Source organism: Passer montanus, unplaced genomic scaffold (genome assembly GCF_014805655.1).
Source record: "Passer montanus isolate IOZ18808 unplaced genomic scaffold, ASM1480565v1 scaffold86, whole genome shotgun sequence".
In the NCBI taxonomy this organism is placed as follows: domain Eukaryota; kingdom Metazoa; phylum Chordata; class Aves; order Passeriformes; family Passeridae; genus Passer; species Passer montanus.
Window position 1 is genome coordinate 2467379 of NW_024373923.1, and position 22225 is coordinate 2489603.

The 22225-nt window shown below is 44.2% G+C and overlaps 1 protein-coding gene across 3 annotated transcripts in view; it reads right to left on the reverse strand.

The window, feature by feature from the left end:
* MYO5B (myosin VB) overlaps positions 1–22225 on the reverse strand; it is a 149159-nt gene that overhangs the window by 25459 nt on the left and 101475 nt on the right. For all 3 annotated transcript variants that reach the window (XM_039733359.1, XM_039733357.1, XM_039733358.1), the window contains exons 21-28: positions 19372–19527; positions 19174–19257; positions 14238–14477; positions 9255–9339; positions 7709–7857; positions 6844–6963; positions 5650–5787; positions 4037–4099 (exon numbers count right to left, since the gene is read on the reverse strand). In XM_039733359.1, coding sequence (XP_039589293.1) covers positions 4037–4099; positions 5650–5787; positions 6844–6963; positions 7709–7857; positions 9255–9339; positions 14238–14477; positions 19174–19257; positions 19372–19527 — 1035 coding nt within the window. The remainder of the gene's footprint in view (positions 1–4036; positions 4100–5649; positions 5788–6843; positions 6964–7708; positions 7858–9254; positions 9340–14237; positions 14478–19173; positions 19258–19371; positions 19528–22225) is intronic.

The window sequence follows — 22225 nt, forward strand, 5'->3', positions numbered from 1 at the left end:
ATTAAGGTACTTTACACCATCTGTCATGAAAAATACCAAAAGGATAGGAAATGCCTTAGATCCATCAATTCTGGTTAATTCCACATTAACCACGTATATGAGATGTGGGCTTTTCTGTAACTGGTGTTTAAAGCAGGAGTTGGAAACGTGTGCATGGTGGGAATTGGTATCAAACTGGGTTTAACTCTTCCTACATCACGCCTCACTGATGGTGAAAGCAGTTACTTGCTTTTCTACTCTTCTCTTAATAATAAAATAACACTTCTGTGGGTTTTGTTATTTGCTGGGTAAGACATCTGCTTTCCTTTTTCTTAACCTTCATCCTCCTCCTCTTTGTGTCCCTTTCTCCCTCTCATTTTTGCAATGGGTCAGCCACACTGCCAACTCCAAGGCCTGGTCATTTCAAGTTCTGGCTAGAAACAAAGCCAGGAAGACCAGAAAAGAAAGCAAATACCAATAACCCTTCTCCAAGAGCCCCTGCCATACACTCCTTCCAAAATTTACATTTAAATATATTCCTTGCTCTTTTCTTTGTGGATTTCATGGAGCAGTGTTAAAACACCTTCTGTCCCCAGCTCACACACCCTTTTTGCATCAGCACTTGCCATGGAAGATCAGCAGCTAAAATAAAGTGCTGTGGATGTGGAAAGAGATTTCTACTGGCAAAGTGAAAAATGCTCTTTTTTTCAGCATAATCCAGTCAGGTTGATTTATTTGACAAATATCTGACAAATAAATTTGACCAAAATATTTTACAGTCAGAATGCACTGAACTTGAACTCACACTGGTCCCAACATATGCAGTGTTAAAGAGCTCTGACAGGGTTACCCAGGCAGTAATGCTGATGGAAATAGCTTCACTCTTTAGCAAAGACCCCACAGAGCAGTGCTGGGGGAAGTGTGAGCCTGCCTAAGTCACAACTAAGTGCTTAAGGTTAGCACTGCCATGCCAGGATTTTGCCCCCTTTCTTCTTTTCTGGTACTGTGCTGGAAAAGAAAATTAAATCCTCCATGCAGCTCATTTTATGATGGGCTTCCAATTCTAAGGGATGAAATGAGTGAGAAACTGAATTATGCATCGTGCTCCTGCTTGGAATCCTGGAATGTGTGAGTTCAGAAGCACCTTTAAAGGCCATCTAGTCCACCTGCAGGGACAGCTGCCACTAGAGCAGGTTGCTCAGAAACACGGAGGCAGAGCAAGGGCTCCTTGGTGCTTTCACTCCCACTGCCACTTTCCCAGCTTGAAAAAACAAGGAGAATACATTTTTCACTGGCATGTCTGAGGGACGTATCTCCCTGTTTTGCATTCCTGGATAATGATTAAGCAAACATCTGGCTGGGTGTATTTTGGGACAGCCTCTTCTGAGAAATGTATTTCTCCATTAAAAAGCACAGGTAACTTCTGCCTGTAAATTTATCATTGTAAGCTCAAGTTCCACACATTTCAGTCTTAGGAAACTAAAAAAACAGATGAGCCTCTCTAACAGAGCACTGTGCCTCATCCAGTTCCCTCCATCGGAATCTGCATCAAGAACAGGCTCCCCACCACATGCTAAATCCAAAGGCAAATCCTTGCCATCATGTGTGTCATGACAGTAATAATTATGGTAATAATTACACCAAGACACCAAGCTGGAGGACAGCAGACACCTCTGAAGTATCAGACCATGGGCTGGTTGCAGAAGCCAAACCTGCACAGGCATCCAGTAGCACCCACACCTTGTATTGTCCTGCTTGAGGGGCTGTGAGTGCCAAAAAAATGTCTGAAATGGGACATAGAATTATGGAATCATACTGAAAAATAGTAAGGAAATAGTTTGTAAGTTAAAGCTCATCTTGTCCAAACTGAAAGAGAGAAGGTTTGGATCAGAAAGGAGAAAAAAAATCCTGTCTGTGAGGGTGGTAAGGCCCTGCCTGGCCCAGGGTGCCCAGAGCAGCTGTGGCTGCCCCTGGATGCCTGGAAGTGTCCCAGGCCAGGTGGGAGCAGCCTGGTCCAGGGGAAGGTGTCCCTGTCCATGGCTGACTGACTGATACCTCACAGGCCATTCAGGAGCATCCACAGAAAGACTGTCGTGTGTGAGCTTTCAGGCACCTCAGGCTACTTCCCCAAGATAAAGTCTTTTTAAGCTGGTAAAAATGGAAAATAAACATATTCACAATAAACTCTTAAAGGAACCAGAGATAGTACGAACATCTGAGATATAAATTAGAGGGAGAAAGAGAAGAACAGCTTTGTCATAGCCATGGAAGCAGCTGTCAAGGGGGAAGGAGAGAAAAGAAGCCCTCAAAATCAGCAGTCAGTCACTCTTGTGTTGCAGAGAAAGACTTCAGCCTATGTCCTATGTTCAGATGTGGGGAGAACAGCAGGGAGGTGTATTTGTTTCTCTTTTTCAGTGATCCTTCTAAGGAAAACATTCCTACAGGAAATGTGAATTCCCTGCACATTCATTTTCCATCTTTTTTAGACTAAAGTTTAAAGAACCCTGCATTTTTAGCAACACATACCACGTATTCTTATGAAATAGTATTAACATTAATTGGTAAATTTGTTAAAAATTTAACATTTAACAATTTTTTAAAATGTTTTAGAAATGTAAAACTATGAATGCTGTTATGTTAGTATGCAGAAAGTAGGAAAATTCAAAATTAGTATTTCCACTCTGAACTTCCAGGGTTAAACCTTGAAGAAAATACAGTTAGTGAACTCATAAAGAAGTTGGAATTCCAGAAGGCATTTAAGGAGGTGGTAGTTCTCATCTGCTGTGTTTCCCCCTTCTAAACTGCAACTCTACTTTGAATTACAAGGTCAAGAGAGTTAAACCTTCCACAAATATGTTTAACCAGCTGGAGGACACTTGTGCAGTGACCTGGCCATGCTTCTTCTCCAAGGGACTAAGGAAATTCAGGGGGGTTTCCCCCCACCACAAACAGCACATTTGGCCAGAGCTACACCAATATCATGCTAGGAAAATAAAATTTGATTATTAACTGTCATAAAAATCTACCGAGGGTTAGACATCCTTTTTTTTTTTAATTTTTTTTTCCCCTCATCCTTTGGAGGAGATGATGCAGAAGGAAAAATTGATATTACTACTGACAGATGGTTTAGCATCATGCTATTCTGGCAAACATATGTTCCTCTGGACTTCTCAGTTGCATTGCAATATTTGTTAATGGGATAGGGAGAGAAGGAGCACCAGAAAGGTAGCTCTGCACTGAAAAAACCAACAGCATAAAAAAATTTCCCTTAGTAACATTATCCTAGGAACTGGTTTTCTGAGGATAAGCAGAACATAAAAATTGGTCTAAGACAGTTAAGGCCAGAAGTGTTTGAATACATTTAGAGCAGGAGGATAGAACCCACAGAAGCTGCAGTAGGAGCCAGGAGGTTTCAGTTGCTCTGATTGTCACAGGGAGAAAGTGATGTGGACTGTCAAAACTGTCAGGATTTAGAGCTTGGGGGCAAGACAAATTCTAGGGTAGGGCAATAGTGAGAAGACACAGGATGACTGTGCTCAGCTAGCACCTCTGCTGGGAGATGGAGCCATAGAAGGAGGCTCAAATCACTCCACAGATTTATCTGGATTTGACCTGAGTGGCACCTTGGGATAGCACAGAAGGTGGCTAAGAAGCAGAGGTGGAGCCTGGAACAAGAAACAGCCCATAAGAATTTACACCTGCTGCAAAGCCGACTGCTGAGACCTGCAGTGCCTGTCAAAGGGAGCCCAACAAAATCCCAGAGGGAATACCTGCCATGGGAAAAGCCCCCTTCACCATGAGTGGGTTTGTGAGGTAACAAACCTCCATGGATGACTCCAGACAGGTAGATCAGCAGAAAACAGATGTCACCCCAGAGGAAAACACATGTGAGCCCATCCCATGCCCAGGAGCAGAAGGAAAGCAACAGCTTTCCAACTGCCCTCTCTAATACATCTGATTACAGCAGGTTTGGGATTATTATCACATTCACACCATTTGTTTGGGCTGCTGGAGCCATGCAACAGGTTACAGTACAAAGAAGAAGCCTCTCACTCACCTTCAGGCTGTTGTATGCAAAATCTTCATGTTCTGAAGTCACTTCAGTCTTTATTTCAATTACCTGTGCAGATTAAAGAGTAAATTTGTATTTAGGAACTGGCACATAGCACAGAGTAGCTGGGCACATCTCCATCAGCATTCAGTCCTGCTGGCATGCTCAACCATAATAATGTCATTAATTGCCATCAGACAGCATCCCAGCAACACCAGTGGGGCAGAGGACACTCCAAGAGAAAATGGTTTAGTCTCTCATTAATATCTTGCCAACTGTGCCTCGCTGCAGCTTTCAAACAATGACAGTCATTAAGGGAGCAATCTCCAACACAGCAGTTGGAAAACAGGTTTTTAATCCTTCTGCAGCAGGAATGAGAGGCTGGGGAAGTCTCCCATTTCGTGTGTTTCCTGCAAATTGCAAGGGGTGATCAATAAGGGTATCTAGTGAAGCAAGTCAATAATTACTGCTGATGATTTTGTTGAGTCTCCTACTGCATTTGTTCAAAGGTACACTGATCTCACACTGGAGAGTAATAATGAAAATAATTCCCAAACAAAGCAACAGAAGCCCCAGAAATTCCAAATATGCATCCAAGAGGGATGGCATTTGCCCAGCAATTTGTAAAAGAGCCATCTTCAGTGCTTCAGGACACCAAGCACACAGCAGCAGTGCTCTTTCATAGCACACTCTGGCCTCTGACAAGCCACAGAGCCTTGGCTACAGATGGCAGGGAAACCACATACAAGAGATCTGCTATTAAAACCCCCAACCCAGAAGTCAGCTCACCACAACCTAGAGAGCTGTATTTTCAGACTCAAAGATTCCTGTCCCCCGAGTTACCACTGGGCTGCCAGTAATCTTAATTTTTTTTAATATACGTGCTTTTAATTTGCTTTCAGGCAAGCAACTCGAATTTTAGGGAGTTTGGGGTTGGTTTTTGTTTGGGTTTTTTTGGTGGTTTTTTTCACAAGGAAGGAAGAATACAGCACAAGACTATCCCTGCCTTGCAAAGGAAATTAGGAACCCATTTTTCTAGCAGCTTCCTGATATTTCTGAATGACTACATTACTTTTAGCCTGTATTCCTCTCTGTGATCATTACTGAGGAAAAAAACCTAACCAAGACACAGAGATGGTGATAAAACCAAACTGGGGACACCAGCCTGACTGACATGTGTGTGAAGTGCTTTTCAGCTCATGCCACACACTGCTGGATGGGGGCAAGACAGGACAGGACAGCAAAGAAATGCTTGAATAACAGGAATCATCCAAAAGGGAGGTTTTTTGAACATGCAGGGTGCCACATGTGAGAAACAGGCCCAGTGCTGGTGGAATAACGTGTGCCAAAACTGATTCCACGTTTCATTGCTTTCAAGATAATGCCCTAAATATGTTATAACCAGTTTGTTTAAACAAATAAATAAAGTAGTTCCCCATTCCAGTTGTCCTTAGCTGACAAAAAAAAAAGTTTATCTTCATTTTCCAGATGGATTTGTTGCCTCTTATGTTGAACTTGTCACTCTCAAAGCTAAATTCCTACATCATGTGGCCTCAGGCAATCATGGAAAGCCAGTTACAAATATGAAATATTAGTATCCATTAAAAGATGTCTCTTGCCTGGGATTTCTTGCTGTCTTGCTCCTTTTTCTCCAGCTGGGCTTGCAGCTTCTTCCTCTCCAGCTCAAGCTCCCTCACTCGCTTCTGTAGCTTCAGGAAGAGGGTCATGTCCATGGCTGCTTTCTCCATCCCAATCTCCTGGAGAAGGACAGGAGGGAGGGGGAAAAAGAGAAGACCTCAGTGTCAAGCTCTAAACCCATGCACAGTGCTGGATGCACCCTGTCTGTGCATCAGCCACAGCCAGGAACAAGAGCATCCTAAGAAACACGTGTCCTTCCAAAGAGCAAATCCGCATTTTAAGCAACTGTTTTTAGTAAAATGCCTGACTTGCTTTGTTACATCACTGAATGCTTAACAGCCCAACAGATAAGTAGGTGATGGAGGTTAAGAACCTCAAAAATTCCCCTTTTAGTCAAGAGTTTATTTGTTGGGTTTTTTTAACTAGCACCTAGAATATTTTATATCAAAGCATTGTCAATACTGATTATTTTGACTTCAGAAAATGCTTTCAGAGCTGTTCAAAAACACCAAAGCAATATAATGCAGCAGTCAGCAGGGGGAAATAGGGGCTTCTGCAGGTGTGTATTGGGGTACAAAATATGGTCCTGAAAGGGTAGGGCTGACCCTAGGGATACTGATCGCCTGTAAGTGCTCAAGAGTCAGAAAAGTGGAGTTTAAAAAGCAGCCTATTCTGTCAGATGTAAGTAAAAAACGCATTTCTCTTTTGCACAGGATTCTTGATAGCCAAGGAATAATTTGTGCTGCTCTTTTCTGCATTAGGAGACTGCTGATTTGATTTCAGGGCTCTGCTGGCCAACAAAGCATCAGTGAAGATGCATGGGAATGAAAATGCTCAGGGCAAGAGGCCAATGAATTCTGGTGTCCTTGCAGAGAGGGATCATGATACAGACATGGTGTAGCACTGGGTGTAGCTGCTGTGATGAATTTTCATCAGTCTTCAAGCTGGTATGGCCCAAAGACAGCTCTGTATTATTTTTAGAGCCCTGATGCTGCAAACAAGTAGAATTTGCCAGAGCACCACAACCCTGCAGTCCCTCTCACACAATTGAGGGTGCACTTCTACACCATGGAATCAATTTCATCCATCACACCTCACTGCCCAGCCTGCAGCGTCCCCCTGTGCTGCAAACCCCACACCCATCACACTGTGCCCTCCCTCCTCATCTGCTGTACCTCCACCTGCTGTATCACATCCTCGGTGTCCCCGATCTCAGAGGTGCAGATGGATGGGTTATTGGAATCAGACTCCAAGCTGCTCTGGTTGGATGGGTTTCTCCTGTGCCCTGGTGTTTGCTGCCAAGAAATGAGGCGGACACATAAAGCACCCAGTGTTGAAGGATTCCTCTCCAAGTGTTGCTTCTTGAGAGCAAATATGTGACTGTATACTTGTTACCTTACAGAGAATTACATGTTCTAAGTTTTTATGCCCTACCCTTAAAATTCATATTAACACTTCAAAGTGCAGAAGTGATATAGAAGCTCAGCTTAAAAATTCTGCATGAATTTAAGGCTCTTCATGACACCAAATGCCTGGTAAGTGTGAACATGCAAATCTGAGCTCAAGGTTGTGCTGCTGACAGCACCCTCCAGGACCCTCTTTATACACTCAGCCTTCCATCAATTCCAGCAGCACTCTGATTTTCAACAGTTTTTCTAACACTTTAGCAATGCTGTAAAAACTCTGGGTTTTGAAATTCTGAAGTCATATTGCTGGAGGTTTTGTTTGTTTGCTTTTTTAACCCAACACCTACACACAAACATCACTGACACAAAAGCATAAGAGCACTAAGCATGACCCAGCTTCTGCTGAGGTTCACAGACATCTCCAAGCATTTCACAGAGAAGCATGCAAGACCAAGCTCCTTTTGCAAGGCACACAAAAGTTTTGGCTCCAGTGCAGATAGGTATCCTTAGAAATATCAAGCACAAACTGCCCACTAATGGCAGTTCTATTAAATGTTTTGGGTGAGCCACGTTATCTAGGCACCAACATCAGGTCCAGGGCACAAGGGAACAGGGATAATTCCAGTTTCAATACCTTAAAAATAGTCATTTCATCTCTCAAGTTGTCATATCTCTGCTCCAGACTTGCATACTCTTTTACCAGGTTCTGATAACGAGATCTCTCTTCTTCCAGCTCTTTTTTCATCTGCATATTTTCCTCAACTGTGTTTCGTGCAAATTCATCTTTAAAATAGGAAGGGGGAAAAAAAAAAGAAATTACCAACTTTAGCTGAGAAACCAGCTTCTTGTAAACATGTGGAACAACAACAACAACAACAACTAATGAACAAAATACTCTCTGCCAAGAGCCTTTAAAATACATGTAAGCATTCACTAATATTTAGAGACTATTATAATCTGTATTTGTCTCCTCAATATTTGAAACAGCTTGAGCTCTTCTGCTTGCAGAGCAGTCCTTTGCCTTGAGTTAAAGAGAAGCCTCCAGTGCCTACAAACTGTCATTTAACTGTGGCAGCTCCAGCTCCCATGGACCAGCCATAAACCCACTTAAGAAAAGACCAGCATGGTACAAAAATACATTTGGGTTGAAAGGTGGTGCTGCATATAAAAACTTCCCTGCCTGCTTCCCACCAGCAGCTTTGGCACAGGAGGAAATCAACAACAGCTCTTCCTCATGTTATCATTGACCATTTACCATGGCAAGATTGTGGGGTTCAAAGAAGCTTTCATCCAAATAAATTCAGTCATTTGTTAAAAACTCCCCTCTGGAAGCAAACCTGCCCCCTCCTCTTCCTGAGGAACCAGGCAAATGTAGCCCGTGTGTTGTTTTAAATGGGTGAACAACAAATCAACTCCCTCCACTTCCTTTCTTCCATCTTAGATGCTCCAAAAGCATCCTGTAAGGGATGAATAAATATTTGCAGCAAGTTCCTTCTTAGAATGTTATCATCATTCCTTCATTTTGTGTTAGGCTAGGAGCAAAAGGCACTTCACAAGTACCACAGAGCAGTGGTAGTTACATCCACAGCATGATGACCTTTGTAAATCCTGCTGCAAAATCAAAGCTGAAAAGGATGACAAAAAATAAAAAAGCTTAATACATGCATGAGAGTTCCTTTTGTGAAATGGGATCTTCCCAGGTTGCTTCCCCTATGTATAACTTGTCAGCTAAGTCTCTGCTTTTAAAAAATACTTACAGGCTCTTGTCACACTAGAGAAATCCTTTGCCACAGCTCAATAATGTGAATTGTGCTGTCCCTTGGATCCCTTATTAATTATTCTTGGGACACAGCTATTCCCTACTCCATCAGCTTCACTGCCTCCCACACTGTCTGCATGAAATGCTTTAACATAACTGAACTAAAAAGCCTTGCTAGGTACATTATTCTGTGTTTCACCAATTAAACTGGCCTCTGGCTTACCTGTTGTGCAGGTAGCCCTGTTCATGCAGTAGGACAGCATGAACAGAATTACCTGCACAACAAAATAGAGACAAAAGCCACCAGGAAAGGGTCATGGGAAGATTAGCACTTTTCAAGGCAGGGAAAATGAGCTTCAGGGGAGAAGATTAAGCCCTTGTCTAATGGAGGCATGACGATGTCATAGGCAATTTTTCCTACCTTCAGACTGACAGAGGATCCTGTTGTTCAGCTCCTCTTTTTCCTGCTTCAGGAGAGCATTTTCTTCTTCCAGGTCGGAGATACGCTAGGGAACAAGGCAGAGAGTTACTGCTGGCTGCAGGGCAGAGCTCCTGCAGGGATTCATTTCACCTGGCAGGAGACAGGGGGCTTTGTTCGGCCTCTCTTTGCTCTTTAAAAGATCTGTTCCCCTGTGCTTTGCCACTTATCCTTTGTACACCAGTAGCAGAAACACAGGAGAAATGCAATGCTACAAAAGAGAATAACTTTCCCTTTCCTGGGTGCACTTGTCCCTTAAATCAACATTTTCAGCAGAATCTTACAAAATACTGAGCAGCTGGACTTGGTGGCCATGACCTGCCGAGGCAAAGCTCTTAGAAGTGATCAGGTCATCAAATCAGAGGTTTATTTTTAGATTTCAATGGGCTTCATCTTTGTCTTCAAGTCACAGCACCGAGTCACAGCTGCTGGGGAAATAAATCTACTGCTTGTTCCCAGAGATGTAGCACTTCAGGAGCTGAGATGGACACAGTGAATGTGAGCTGAGTGAATAGATCAGGCTTTTTTAACTTTATTGTACCCAATCCATGCAGCACGATGAGTCACTTCAGTGCTTCCCACAACTACAGAACCTCTGGTACAGCGAGGAATGACATGTACCAGAGCCCTTGGCAAAACAACAGCAGCATATTTAGCAACTATTAACAACAATTGCCTCATAAAAAATAATGAGAACAGGAACTAAATCCTGAAAAGTGCTATTTTCACTTGTCACAACTGCAAAGCTGGACTGATGCTGACAGCAACCAATCCTGGAACATTAGTCAGCTTCCTGAATTCTGGTGCATTCAACAGCGTTATCTCAAAACACACAACCATCATATTGCCAAGTGAAATTCGCTGCCACAGCTAAGCAGGATGATTCTGCTACTGTCAGGGGGAGAACACACATCATCCCAGCATGTGTCATCCCCTATGTCTGCTCCTTCACTTCCTGTAGCCACTGCCTAGGAAACAGCAGAAGGATCTGAAGGCGCCAACGATAAACAACAATGTAAACACCACAATAAGAGTTTTCAGAGCCCAAGAGTAATAATTTTGCTGTCATCACTAGATTAAATTTATAGGCAGCCCAGCTGGCGTGAATTCCTAGCACAGATTTCAGTCTTCCACACAAGCACGCTCAAATTAAGGCTTTTTATCAAACACTGGCTATGCCAGATACATGCTAATGATGAGGACAAAGCACAGTGAATATTTTCTTGTAAGTCACAACTGAATCAGTCGTGATCCATGCACAAACTGAGAAACCTCCCCACTCATTAATCTCCCTGTTAATTTACTCCAGCTGTCTGCATAACATCTGTCTGCACCTCTCACTGAAGGCTGGAGTCTAGATGTACAACTAGAAAGTGAAAAATCCCACAATTTATGCGTACAGAGCTACTCATGTTTTAAATGCTGTGAACTGAGCCAAGATTTTAATATTCTATACCAAAACCAACTGCACTCCTTCAACATAAATCACATCTGCCATTAGATTAGCACTAGTGTCTTTAAGGTAGGAAGAATTCTTTAAAAACTGGAGAAGAGATACAGGAGTGATAGTATGGAGGAAAACCTGTGCTAAAATGGGACAGCAAGGAGCTCTACTTGTTCATTCCATCAGGAAAATATTAAAGACAGTGGGGTTATTTTACTAATGCTTTTTATTGGGATCTGATAAGGAATTCTCTTCCCAAAGCTATAATGGCTGGAAAACAAAACTGGACAAAATTCCTGAGTATTCTCAGCTGTGCTGAGAGAATATTTGGAAGAGCAAGACTTAACAGAATCCACAAAAATCAGTCTCAGATTTTAAAATTTCTAATCCAGGTTGGGTAGAGGTATTTTTAAGATGTTTTCTTAAGCCACTGGATTTGTTTTCTGCATTCAAGTTTCTACATGTAACAGGAACAAGCTCAAAGATCAAAACCTGTGTGTAACCAAGCCCAGTGGGAACATGAACAGTCCACTGCACACAGGGAGAGGCAAAGGGAGCAGGTCATACAGTGGCCAAGTAGCACCAACTCCATCCCTGATACCTACATGGACAACTTTTGTACCTCCTGCTTCCCTTTCCACAGGAAACAGATCTTTGGAGGTGCTTCAAACGCAAGAGAACCTGCTCTGAAAGATTTCTGTGGAAGATGCTGAGCAGGGAGCACCTGTGATGGCTGCAGCTCTTATTTAAGTGTCTCCCTGGAACAACCTGCTCATAAGGCCTGCCCTCCCACCCTCCCCCAGTCTTGTAAGGAGAGGATGATGGCATTTGGCACTTTCCTAATTAAATTTCTGGCCAGGTTGTGAATTATCCTAGCTCACCAAGCGAGAAGAATAGGTGCTACCAAAAGCCCTGGAAGGAGCAGTTGGTACTTATCCAGATGTTTCAAACTTTATCATAAAATTAAATAATAAGAGCTATTCTAAAACTAAGGGCAGAATAGCTATGATGAAGAGATTAAAGGATTTTTTGTCAGTAACTAAATCATAACTGACATGGATTTGCAGGAGATTCAGAAAAATTAAAGGCTCATCTCAGTCTCAGTCAGAAGTGAGATGTCTTTGGGAATATGTTCCCCTACAACCATGCCCATGGTATCAACTTGATATTGAAGGCAAAAACTGTTTCTCGCCTGCATTTAGTTTCATTATGCTTCCCAGCTTCTAGAAGATATTAGAACAACTCAAAAATCTCTTCCCAGAATTTTTCTTGGGAAATGTTCTGGCTAAATTAATATTTTCAGGAAGGAAACAGGTCTGCTCCATCTTCCCACTTACAAGGAACCAAAGGGAGCAATGTAAAGCTAATGCCAGAAATAGGAGCCTGCACCATTAGAAATGTTTTATAATTAAACTGTCTATTTTCATGGTGAAATGCATAATCTTTGCTCTGCTGTAGGCATTTTTTACAATAAGAGAAAGCTTCTGCTTTGTTTTCATGCTTTTTAAAAGCATTTCTTCAGTGATTAATCCAACCTTCCATCCAAGTGCTTGAAGGCGATTTGCAATCAAGAACAAAGAGACATAGTTTATCCCCAGCTTCATCACCCTTAAAATCAGGCCCTAAAAAGCCTGTGCTGCACCCAGCTAATGAACAGAGCCCTGCGCCAAAAAGAATCTAATCATTTTAAAAGGAAATCACTGGTTTCACATGTCCCTGTGTGCTGCACCACAAGTGCCAGGAGTGGAGCAAGGGATCACCTGGCAGCTCTCTTGGTCCAGCCAAGGACAGCAAGTGTACAGATTGTTCATCTCTTTGAGAAGCACACCCAAAAGTGTGTTTTAGTCATGCCAGAGGTTCAGGGTCAATCACCCTGAGCACAGTCCTTCACCACAGCTTCTCAGCCAAACCCACCACCTGAGGACTCGGCCTCAAGGGGAGGTTGGCCACAGCAATGGTGCTGTGTAAAATGCACTAGAAGAGCCTCACAAGGACATTCTTCCACTGTAACTGTAATAATAACAGAGCTAATTCCAGGCTCTTTTTTTTTTTTCAAATTTCCAAAAGTGACTTCTCTTCAGGTTGTCACATACCAATTACTGTTCTAGAATAACAGCTGCAAAACAGCTTTTTCTTTGCAATTTATTGAGTAGAAAAGCCCTAAATTCTTTCCAATAGCAAGATCAAAGATTCAATTCAATTTTTGGCACAGAAGAGATATCATGGATTTAACTTGAGCAGCCACAAGCATTTGCAGAAGGAAACTGAGCTCTCATGTCAGTACTTGAGGTTAAGAGAATGGGTGTTACTCAGAATTAATCTGATCAGTGAAGAAATTCAGGGCAAAAGGCCCATCTTTTCTATTTGCAGAACAAACTCTACACTCTGAAATCTCTTTCTCCCACTAGAATGCCTTCTTGTGCAATGGTGGCAGTGTTGGACCACTCCCACACCAAGAGATAAAGCACAGGAGCTGCACATGATTGTCCTTGCGGTTCCCTTCCAAACCAGGATATTCTGTGGGTCTGCATGAAGGAAGAATAAGAAAAAAAAATCTATTTAGTATGTATCCCAGCTCCAAATGCTATAAAAACCTGTAACAAACAGAAGCTGGTGGTGGAGCAGTGCCTCTCCTCAGGGAGGGAAGCTGGTCCACACATTGGTCATACTCTGTGTGTACCTACCACACCAGCTATGTCAGAAACTGAGCCTTGTGTCCCATCTCAGGCTAGGATGAGGAATATTTACATCTTCCTAATATTTGCAGCAGCTGTGACAGACCTCCCCAGTAATTTGCATTACACACCATGAGGAATGACTGTATACACATGAAGCTCTGGCATTTACATGAATCTCAGGACAAGAAAAGCAGCTTCAAGTAGTGCCAGGGCAGGTTTAAATTGGATATTAGGGAAAATTTTTGCACTAAGAGGCTTGTAAAGCATTGGAACAGACTGCTGGGGGCAGTGGTGGAGTCACCAGCCCTGAAAGTGTTCAAAAACCACACAGAGGACACAGTTTAGTGCTGAACACAACACTTGAGGACATGGTTTAGTGCTGAATGGGTGGTGCTGGGCTGCTGGTTGGATTTGGTGATTTTACAGGTCTTTTTCAACATTTACAACTCTGTGATTCCATGATGTTCATGGTTATATTAGACATCCTGATTTCCAGATGTGTTTAGGTTTGGGGCATTTCTTTGTGTTTGGCAGCACAAAAGGCGTCAGGGTGAGGTGTCCTGACACAAGGCAGCCACTGCTCCTGCAGGGTGGGGTGTCCTGACACAGAGCACCCACTGCTCCTGCAGGGATGTCCACCTGTCCTGCCCCAGGAGCTGGGGTAAATCCTAGGGGCATTCAGCAGCAGAAATAACACTCAAAGAACAGCACTCCCTTCAGAGCTGTGAAGGGCGAGCTCTCACCAGCATGGACACCTGCAGGAGACAACCTGAGGCAGACAGACAGACAGACAGACAGAGGTACCTTACTCAGCAGGTCCCTCTCCTTGCCGTGGCTGTCCTCCAGGACCTCCCTCTCCCCGTGAGCCCTCTCCAGCTCCATCCGCAGCTTCTCCGTCTCCTCCTGCAGGCTGAGGAGCTGCTTGCCATCACCCTGCTGGCTCTGCTGGTACTGCTGCAGCTCCTTCTTCAGCTTCTCCACCTCGGAGGAGTGGGCTGATGTCAGCATGGACAGCTGCTCATTCAGAAGCTTGTTCTCCTTGTTCTGCAGCCAGCATCCCAGAAAGAAGGAAACAGGAGCACAAGAGACATCAATGCATGCAGTGAGGCGCTACAAAAGTGATCACTCAAATCCTCAAGCATGGTGGGTGACAGACCCACAATAACAAACCTTTCCATGCTAATGATGCTCATAAAGCTAAAAGCTATTTCCAGACTGTGACAAAAGCTCAATAATATTTTGGCAACAATTACAGAAGCATTTGTCAAATTGGTACTAGCTGATATCACTCAGACCAAAGGCAAATAATTCTTGGTAGCACTGGCAACCAAACCAAAATACTACACTTCTACTTCCAAGCAGCATTGCTTAATGTGGTTGGTTTGCAGTTCTGGGGGGGTTTGTAGGATTCCTTTTGTAGTTTACACTTCTATTCCTGAACCCCATGCCTGCAGAAACCTGGAGTGACAATACAGAACTGCAGATTCAAGCACAAGGAGCTCCCCAGACTCCAGTTAGGTCATGCGCCAGCTCAGCCATCCTTTCATTTGCTCAGGTTTTCATTTCTAGCACTCAGCACTGATTTTCTCCCCAGTTTTAAGAACTGAAAATTTAGCAGGCTTAGCTGAATTTTGGGCTTCAAATCAAAGTCAATGGGCACTACATTGTGACTAATAAAACATCATCATTATTAAGCATCCTCAGGCCAAAGACCTAGAGCTTCATTAAAAGCCTACTAAATAAGCTGTGCTGACTGTGGGTAGACAATCTTGATACCACAAGAAGCATTCAGAAACTTAAAATACATTCTGCATTCTTTCAAGTTTGCTCTGATCATCATTCTGGCCCTTCTTAAGGTGACCTCCCAAAGCACCCCCTCTCACTGCATCTCAGTGCTCTGAAGCAAGATAAAGACACATCTCAAATAGAAAAACAAGTAAATGAGGCATATTAACATGTTTTCCTTTGCTCCCTAGTAATGAATTATTAATGAACATCAAAATTCAGCATTTGTATCATATTAGAAAATTATAATTTCTGCATGACCAAAGGCATTTCATAGAATCCTAGAATGATTTGAGCTGGAAGGGACATCATGATCCCTGCCATGGGCAGGGACACCTTCCACTATCCCAGGCTGCTCCAAGCCCCATCCAGCCTGGCCTTGGGCACTGCCAGGGATCCGGGGGCAGCCACAGCTGCTCTGGGCACCCTGGGCCAGGGCCTGCCCACCCTCCCAGCCACCAATTCCTGCCCAACATCCCAAAATGTGTGCCTGCCCTGTGGCAGTGCAGCCATGGCCTGTGTGCTGTCCCTGCAGGCCTTGTCCCCAGTGCCTGGGCAGCTCTCCTGGAGCCCCTGCAGGCCCTGGCAGGGGCTCTCAGGTGTCCCTGCAGCCTTCTCTTGTGCAGGGGAGCAGCCCCAGCTGTGCCAGGCTGGCTCCAGAGCAGGGGCTCTGAAGATATTTCCAAATAAATGCATGTTCAGAACCATGTGTATATGGTTTTACACAACACCCAACCAAGATTTTCATGCAAGTATAAGATAAATGCACAGGAATGGTTCTGGGGTTTTTTATTAAAAACTACTGACCCGAGAGAGCATTTACTGGGTTGCTCCCCACTGCAATCAGAAATTGCTCAACAAACCCTGTTAAACTCAAACTTACTGTTTCTTCAATTTATTATCCAGCCCTGCAGATCTGAGACAGTCCTGGTTTCAACCCAGGCTCTGTGAAAAAACTTAATTTATTTTGCTACCAAAGGCAGATGTAACAAATTCCTCAGCTTGTTACCCAAACCAGTTTTATTCACAAAAATGCTCAAAGAGATAGTAGTGCTTGCACAGTAGAGAGAGTGTCTAGAGCTCACAGTGTGTCTAAATATTGGCTGCAAGAACATGCAACACTAAATTAGGCACATGCCTTGTAAGTGTCTCAGGCAATTCCAACAAACAGATTTAAAGAAAATTACCTGAAGGAAAAAAAAAAACAAAACCAAAACCAAAAAAACAACAAACAGGAAAAAAAAAAGAGAAGGAATTGGTCCAATGTGAATAGAAAAGAAAGTGCTCCAGTGAGGATGTTTTGCAGCAAAATAGATCAAAATCTTTCTTCTGTGTGCAAAAAATCACTCACAGATTAAAAAATCTAATTAAATGGTTCCAGTTACATCTGCCAGAGCATCTGAGCTGAGGCTGACATACAATAATAGGTTTTAATGTTTTCAAAGAAAGATCTCTTCCTTAGGGGCACACAGAAGACTGCATCTCTACTCATGCATGAGCTAAAGTAGCAGAAATACAAACATTTTCTTTCACAGCTACTCAAAAAAAAACAATACAACTGCAGCTCTCCAGGTTACCTGCTATATGGTTTTTTTTTTCTTGTAAAGTTAATTGGTATTTTCAAAGGTTGTGTTTATAGGTTAGCAAGGACTGAAAGCAAGATCCTTCGGGAAACTACAGTACTGCAAATGTGCTGTGCCAGAAAAAAACATTCCGTGCACTGGAAAGAGAATCCACTGGAACAGTGCTCCTTAGCACTTCCAGAGCATCCCAGGGAAACCTGGCAGCCCTGGAAGGATGGTTAAATTCAGCTCACTGGACAGACCACCACGTGTAACCCAGAGCAGGAAAAGCTACACAGAAAGCATCAAAGAAACTCCTACAAAATGGTCTGTGGAGAGACTGAGGGAGAGAAAAATGAGCTCGAGACCATTATTTCTGCCTGGTTTAAAGCTCTCCATGACTCCTTCCCTAAAGCACATCCTTCTGCTGCTTTCATAACCCATGACAGGAAAGCCAGTGTTAACCAAATGTTGGGTTTTTTCCTTCACTGTTCCACTGCCACGCTTCTCCTAGCAAGAAAATAGGGAAAAATACAAACTATAAAATATTAATGATGTTCCAGTGTCAAGTCCAGCTGCTCAGCAGCTCCAACACTAATGTTCACACTCATTGCGTGAGTTCAGCCCAAATTATCTCAACCTGGAATGACTCTTCCAATTCCACCAAAATACCTTCTGGATGAAAGGTCATACCTTTCAAACCTTATTCTGAGTTTCCAGTTCCTAATCTACCACTAGCAAAATCTAAGAATGGAAACAGGCATTTTGAAATTAAACACCAGGGCCTGGAAGTTGGACCCTGTTGCAGTGCAGTTAATGCAGTATAGCCAATTAACACTGCAGTGAGGGTGACCACAACTCTCTGTGTGTCCTGACTCTGCACTGACTGAGCCAACACAGAGCCACTGTCATCACCCCCAACACAGAGCTGCTCCTGTCATACTGGGGTGGGGAGATTCCAGCTAGTGAGGGAGCTGTGTGGAACGGACAAGGGTCTCTGACAACATCTCAGAATGATAAACTGGAATTATCACAAACTGGTGCTACAAATAAGGGGTAATCCCAGCTGAAGAGAATGTTCTCCTACCTGTAAAAATTCAGTTTAAGGGTACAAGTGGATGTGAATCTCCCTGTTGATATTAGTCAATACAACGTGGTCCCATTCATAATTTCTTATGATCACCCCTCAATTCCTTGTACAGCAACACAGAAAGTATTTAACTAAGTAATTTGCACATTAGTAGGTGAAAAAATTATTCTGCTATGTCTGTAAAATCAAACCATTATTTTGCAGCTTATTAATGGCAAATGGCTACTGAAGAAAAGACCCCTGTGATCAAAGAGTCACTGTAAGGTCATTAACTCAGGGATCTGTCACATCACACCATCCCGCCCTCCCCCCCCTTACTCCTGGAAAGTTGTTGTGTCTAGTAACACAAAGTATTTACCTAAATAGCTGTTTATCTTCCAGGGAATGTGACTCCCAAGACACACAGTTCACACCACCAGTGGTGGCACACACTCTGCACACTCAGTGCCCACAGAGCAAAAAGCACAGCAGGGCAATTCAGCCCCAAACCCGTGACATTGGATCCCATGTGTGCGGAAACCCAGGGCACTGGGAATATTTCCCTGCCTGCTCTGGGCTGCCCTGACCCCCAGGGGAGCACTGACTCTGACCCTCGTTCATGGAGAAAGTTTCCTAGACTTCAAGATAGCCCAGAATCCACAGAAGTGTGAAATAGATTATAGAGAGTAGTGTAGGTGCATCGCTGGTGAGAAATTTAGGATTTGGGATTTTTAGTATGTTGCGGATGGAAGCAAGATGGAGGGCACAGGGTGATGAAGAAACCCTGGGTTTCTTCTTCATGCTTCTTCTTCCTTCTTTATTGGTTTTGGGTGGCATTTTGCAATTGGGCGGAAAAGTCCACATTGTGGGCTCTTTGCATCAGTTATTGGGTTAAAAGGGAAAATAATCTACGTGTCAGTTCTTAATTGGATAGTTTAGTCTTAAAAGACCTTATAACAAGAGACTGTAAGCCATTTTGTGCCTTCTAATGAAAAGCTGCTGAGCTCACAGTAATGAGATTGTTTTACTGATAAGAAATAATAAACACTTGAGTCTGAACACTAATTGCCGTCTCAAGTGCCTTCAATCCAGAGAAACCACCACACATGGAGCTGGCTTGGGCTTTCAAGCAACACTTTCCAAAACTGCCACTCTGTTTTACCCCTCTGAGCCCTGCTGGGCGGTCCCCACACCAATTCCAGTGCAGTTTGGAGCAGGCTGTGTCCTTACAAACGCTCAGCTGCCACCAACACAACCCTTCCCGCATGACACGGAAAGGCACAACAGGGAGGCTGGGCCTGTCCCAGCACAGCCCGGCGCGTACCTGCTCGTCCACCTTCCTCTGCAGCTGCACCACCTTGTTCTCCATGCCGATGTTGAGCTTCTTGAGGTGCTGCGCCGAGCGTGCCTCGATGCGGAGCGCCTGGAGCTGGCGCCGGGCCCTGAGGCGCCGCCAGTGGCACTGCAGCACCACGGCGGCGGCCCGGGCCCGGCGGAACCGCGCGCGCTGCGCCGAGCGTGCCTCGATGCGGAGCGCCTGGAGCTGGCGCCGGGCCCTGAGGCGCCGCCAGTGGCACTGCAGCACCACGGCGGCGGCCTGGGCCCGGCGGAACCGCGCGCGGGCCAGCCAGCCCCGCGCGTACTTCTGCAGGATGGTGGCCTTGTGCTCCGTCAGCATCTGCAAAAACACAGGCACAAAGGGAAGTTATGAGAGGCAAGGCGTGGAATTGAGGAAGCACAGAATGGTTTGGATTGGAAGGACCTCAAAAGATCATCCACCATGGGCAGGGACACGGCCACTAGATCAAGGTGCTCCGAGCCTTGTCCAACCTGGCCTTGGAAACTTGCAGAGATCCGGCTGCTCTGGGAAACCTGCGCCAGGGCCTCTCCACCCTCACAGCCTTCCCAATGTCTTCTCTAAATCTACTTTCCTTCGGCTTAAGGCCATTCCTGGAAGGTCACCTGTACAGCATCTCTGGTTTGGCTGTAACAAACATTAACCTCTTTCCAAACCACCTTCATAGCCTTCCCAATATCTTCTCTAAATCTAATTTCCTTCAGCTTAAGGCCATTCGTGGAAAGTCACCTGTACAGCATCTCTGGTTTGGCTGCAACAAACATTAAATCCTTCCCAAACTGCCTTCACAGCCTTCCCAATATCTTCTCTAAATCTACTTTCCTTCAGCTTAAGGTCATTCCTGGAAGGTCACCTGTACAGCATCTCTGGTTTGGCTGTAGCAAACATTAAATTCTTCCCAAACCACCTTGGAAAGGGCTTCTCCTCCAAGAAATGTCCTGGTAGAAGCAGGTGCTGATGGCTGGAAATAGAGGCTGTGGTTTTGCACCCTCCTTCATGGACAGGCACTGTTCTCAATGGATGCAGGCAGGACACCTCTCCTAGGAGCCTGCTTCATCTCAAAGTAAAACCTGCTTGGCCAGTGGCATGAGAGGATATTATCCTAGTTGTGAGGACTTGGTGGGAGCATCTGGGCTCAAGTGTGACTTTTGGGACCACCCAGAAAAGTACTGAGACCCACCAGAGCCACAGCTCCAGAATAAAACTCATTAACAGACACACCAACACGCAGCAATGAACTTACTGTCCCCTCAGCATCAGACATCACCCACAGCAGAACTGATCTGTAGGGTTTTTTTCTGTGTTCTGCCTCTGCATTATGATAATTTTTACTGCAGATAAATTGTGTCCTGATGGGATTTCATATCATGTGTATAACCTTCAAATAAAAACATGAGTCCTTTCACTACAGTCTGCAGCTAGTTCTCTAGCACAGTTCAATTCGTAGTAATTTTTATCTGTTTTCATGAAATTTCTGGCATGTTTGCATTGAATTTCTTCCCCAAAATTTACAGCTATCTTGTCAGTCAGTGGCAGTTCAATTTTGCTCTCTAAAATTGAAGGCTGACATTTTAGAGATACAAACAGCATGTTGTTAATAACTTCCTTATGCTTCAGTCTGCTAAGAAAATAAATAGGAGAATTTGAAGATTACCAGACATTTTATTGTTATTAGTTTGGGTTAAGTTGTCTCAGAAAAGGCTATCCTCTCAGCTTCTCTTACAAATACTTTGTTTCACCCTAAGGCTTTCTTTGCAGTTGCAAATTTTAATTCAGAATAAAGGGATTGTATGAATTTAGGAGGCAGCAAGAATGACTGTGAAATGAGGTTTGTACGTCTCCAGCCTCGGCATTCATAAATGGGGGAAGCTAGGGATGCCCAAAGAGGTGGAAGAAATCCCATTGTATTGCCCTGGGGACTTATTTCAGCTTTACAGTGAAATTTGGTGGGCACTGGGCATGCCCTCACCCACAGATCATCACCCACAGTCCTGCATCTGTCACTGAACATGCACTGGAACCAACACTTATATCTAAAACCTATACCCAGGTGCTCCAGAGATGAAGGATGCTTAGATTAGAGAGGCCTGGCCTTCAGCCAGCTTCTACACCTGGTTAAGATTTGGGTGGCCTTGATTCTTTGAGAGTTTAACTGCTGGACCAGCTGCCTCCTCTGCAGAAGCTTCCACTTCAAAAAATAGATGCTGAAACAGCAGTGGCAGCACAAATTCCTTATCACCAGCTGCTGTGTCTCCAAGGACAGCCCTGGTCTCTCTGGGAGGTCACCAGGTGTCCAGGTAATTTCAATTATTTCCAGGAACAGGCTTTTCTCTCTTGATGCCTCTCACTTGGAGTAGCCCCACAACCCAGTTAGGCACCAATTTAGGTAACTACCAACATAGTTCTGGGTCTGAGGAGTAGAGAGAAGATTCTCCAAAGCTGTTCTCAGTTTCCCGACAGAGTGTAGCTGGAGAAAATGGACAAGTGATGAGGGGATGGGACAAAAGGCAATGACTTCCCACCGCCAGAAGGGGATATTGGGATATTGGGATATTGGGAAGGAATTGCTGGCTGGGAGGGTGGCAATGCCTTGGCACAGGTTTCCTAGAGAAGCTGTGGCTGTCCCTGGATCTCTGGAAGTTCTCAAGACCAAACTGGACAGGGCTTGGAGCAACCTGGGACAGTGGAAGGTGTCCCTGCCCATGGCAGGGGGTAGAATGAAGTGATCTTTAAGGTTCCTTACACCCAAACCACCTCAGAATTCAATTTTTTATTACTATATCACTGCTGTCATGAAACTCTAAATCTTTTGTGTCCCGCTCCAGGTTAAACAAAGAAAGATAAAGGAGAGACCTAATTAAAGAGATATTTCTATCAATAAATTACTTTCTGCCTTCCATGACAGACCCTCCTTGTCTTCGTACCCTACCGGGAACAGCCCCTGCATGCAGCTGCAACACACACTCAGTGGGATGGGGAGGTTTCAGCAGAGCATAGGTTAGACCAAATGACGTTTCCA